We start from the raw sequence: 3,041 nt of genomic DNA, 5'->3' as shown, positions 1-3,041 counted from the left end.
TTATTTAAATATTGCAGTAATATTATGATAATAAAATCGATTTTGTTAATAATTGTCAAAATTGAATTTTTTCTTTTCCTTCGTAACAAGAACTTGAGTAATAATAGAATAATAACGAAATCATGAAAACTTTTACTATTATTATGTAAATTTTATGTCATTTACATAAAATACATGAATTAATAATGAGAACTTTTTCAACACATTTTTTCTAACTTTCTTTTATAAGTCATAAAATCAAAAAAGAAAGATTTTGTATCCTCCGTTCAAACTTTTCTGAACACAAACTAAAAATAGTTATTTACGAACTTAAAGTGACTAAAAAAGAGAGAGAAAAAGGAAGAGAATGAGTAAGCGAGAGAGAGAGAGAGTGAGAGAGAGAGAGTGAGAGAGAGAGTGAGAGAGAGAGAGAGAGGAATTGATCCATCTATTCGATAATCACTTATCCAACTTAATATACAATGTAAAAGTTTTGTTTTTATTTATTTCTTTTTTAAGTTTTCGTCTTCTCTTTTTCGAGAATAAACATTAGAAAGAGTTCACGGTCGTAATTCAAGAACGATCTTAAATATATTGACGAAGTTAAAACTAGTAACGAGATCATGGATCTAGTCTTACTCTTTTTTCTTATCAATTTATATCAAACTGATCATTTACAATTTTATTTAATATCCTATAACATTGACATTCGAAATATACCTATATTATTTAATATCGAATTAAACAAAATGTAACAATTATTATCAGATGAGTTCTTATAAATAAAATTGTATATTTTATTATAAACAATCAATAATTAATTGATATATATATATATATATATAATTATACTATAATTATTATAACCAAATAATATGTTATGTTACAATTATGAATGATGTATGTATGATATGATGTATTACAAAAGAATTAAGAAAAAAAAAACGTTGTTATCATATTTACTTTGTTTCGATCAAAATAAAAGATTAAAAAAAGAGAAAGAAAGGGAGAGAAGAATATGACAGATTCAGAAGAAACGTGAAAATCGTTTATTCTGAAAAAAAGAAATGAAAATTTTGAAGAGATACGAGTCGATGGAAATGTAAACGAATGGGTGACGAATAGATTGGTCAAGTTCGTAGATTCCTACCGTGACTAGAATTCTATCCAATTCGGTTATAGAAACGAACGAAGCTTTTACGGTATATAAATGATACTTTTCTTTTTACTTTTTTTTCTGTTTCTTTTTCTTTCTCTCTCTCTTTTTTTTTTTTTTTTTTTGATCTGTGCAGAAGACTTATCGCAAAAGCTCTTTTATGCATAGGCCAAGAAATCAAAACAATGTAAGTGAAAGTTTGAATTAAACTCTCTGAGCCAAGAAAGTAAGAAAACTCGATCTTGTTTTGTATTGTATAATAGTGTCTACATTCTTACATTTCTACGAAAATTCTTACCTTTCTCAGCTAGTTTTCTTCTCACAATGCTTTTTGTACTTGTCATATGAAAAGTAATATCAGATATATACGTACATACTTAAGTATATATATATATTATGAAAACGAAATAAGGAAAAAAAAAAAGAATTCTACTCGAATTAACGATCGATTAGAAAGAAAGATTAGAGATTATGCTTTATCGAATATAATGAAACTAATCAATCGATTCTAATAGTTTATATTTTCTATTCGTATCTGTAAGAAGTAGAAGAGAAAAAGAAAGGTAGAATTTAAATCGAATTAACATTTAATTAGAAACATGTTTCATTAGTGACGATACTCTATCGAATTTAACTAAACCGATTAAGCGATTTTATTCGTCCGTGTCTTTCAATGTATCTGGGTATACTAGTGACATAGTTAATAACTATTTCTTAGTTCACTTTGGAAGGAAAAACTTTCCTTTCGATCAATCTTATCATTCTCTTTGTAATAAAAAGAAAAATGATATAGCAATAAAGAAAAATTGTTTCTACATGTGCATGTAAAACATAGCGATCGATGATAAAAATTTTTTTTAAATGTATCTGTCATCAATACTTGTGACCTATAAACGCAAATTCGTAAAAAAGGATTAAATCAATCTCTACTTTTTTTTTTTTTTCTTGTGCCCTATTACATAAACGATAATGAAAATGACATGGGAATTTTATCTGAAATATTTTATCCGATCGTATCTTCATTTAGATAACGAAATATGCATTTCACGATAAATATGAATTTTTTTTTATACTAATCCATGCGATATATGAACATACAAAAGTGATTTAATACGGATATGTATATATATATGTATAATCCTTTCTCTTTTACCGTCCATATATATATATATATTTTTTTTAATCTAAAATTTTATTATTTAATGTGTCTCTTATTTTCCTTTTTAATTATGGACGATAAAAGAAAAAGAAAAATAAAAAAAACATTAAATTATAAAATTTTATCTACAAAAAATGTTACCTTTCCAACGTATCCTCCTCAAATAAAATCATCGATTCATTGACAGCCATAATTTCTTTCATTTAAAAATCCACGAACTTCTTCCTACTAAAATCCACTTTGCACCGCCAAAAAGCTCTAGAAATTTTTCAAAACTATAAATCTACAAAATAAATCGCGATCGTTTCTATTCGTATTATAGAATAATATATTATAGCACAAAATATAGGAAAACTACTTTTTTTTCTAACATATTTTCATTTCTTCAATTAAATCTTCGTAATAATATATCATTTATTTAACACGTCAAACTTGGATTCAAACTAATCCCTATCGATATTTTCTTTGTCTTCTTGTTTTCTCCCTTAACTAATATTACTATTATTATTGTTATTCTATGTCTCTCTTCTTCGAGTGATAAATTTACTTTTTCTTTCAACGATCCCGATATAAAACAAGATGATAAGAGACACGTCACAGCATCTCCCAGCACGTTCCGATAAAAAAAAACTATATCGAATGATTAATACAACGATCTCCCATGAGAGACATGGATCGTAATCAAATTGACCTGTTATCGCTACCGTTATCTTCTAATTATACTAATCTCATTGTATCAACGTTTTA

The 3,041-nt window shown here is 26.1% G+C and overlaps 1 protein-coding gene across 1 annotated transcript in view; it reads right to left on the bottom strand.

Moving 5' to 3' along the window:
• Positions 1-2,485, bottom strand: part of LOC122634712 (trissin receptor-like) — a 13,714-nt gene extending 11,229 nt beyond the window's left edge. Inside the window, exon 1 of the mRNA XM_043823919.1 lies at positions 2,436-2,485. Coding sequence (XP_043679854.1) covers positions 2,436-2,485 — 50 coding nt within the window. The remainder of the gene's footprint in view (positions 1-2,435) is intronic.
• Positions 2,486-3,041: the final 556 nt, after the last annotated feature.

Source organism: Vespula pensylvanica, chromosome 15, assembly GCF_014466175.1.
Source record: "Vespula pensylvanica isolate Volc-1 chromosome 15, ASM1446617v1, whole genome shotgun sequence".
Classification (NCBI taxonomy): Eukaryota; Metazoa; Arthropoda; class Insecta; order Hymenoptera; family Vespidae; genus Vespula; species Vespula pensylvanica.
The sequence above is the reverse complement of the archived record's forward strand: the minus strand, read 5'-3'. Positions and strand labels throughout refer to the sequence as shown.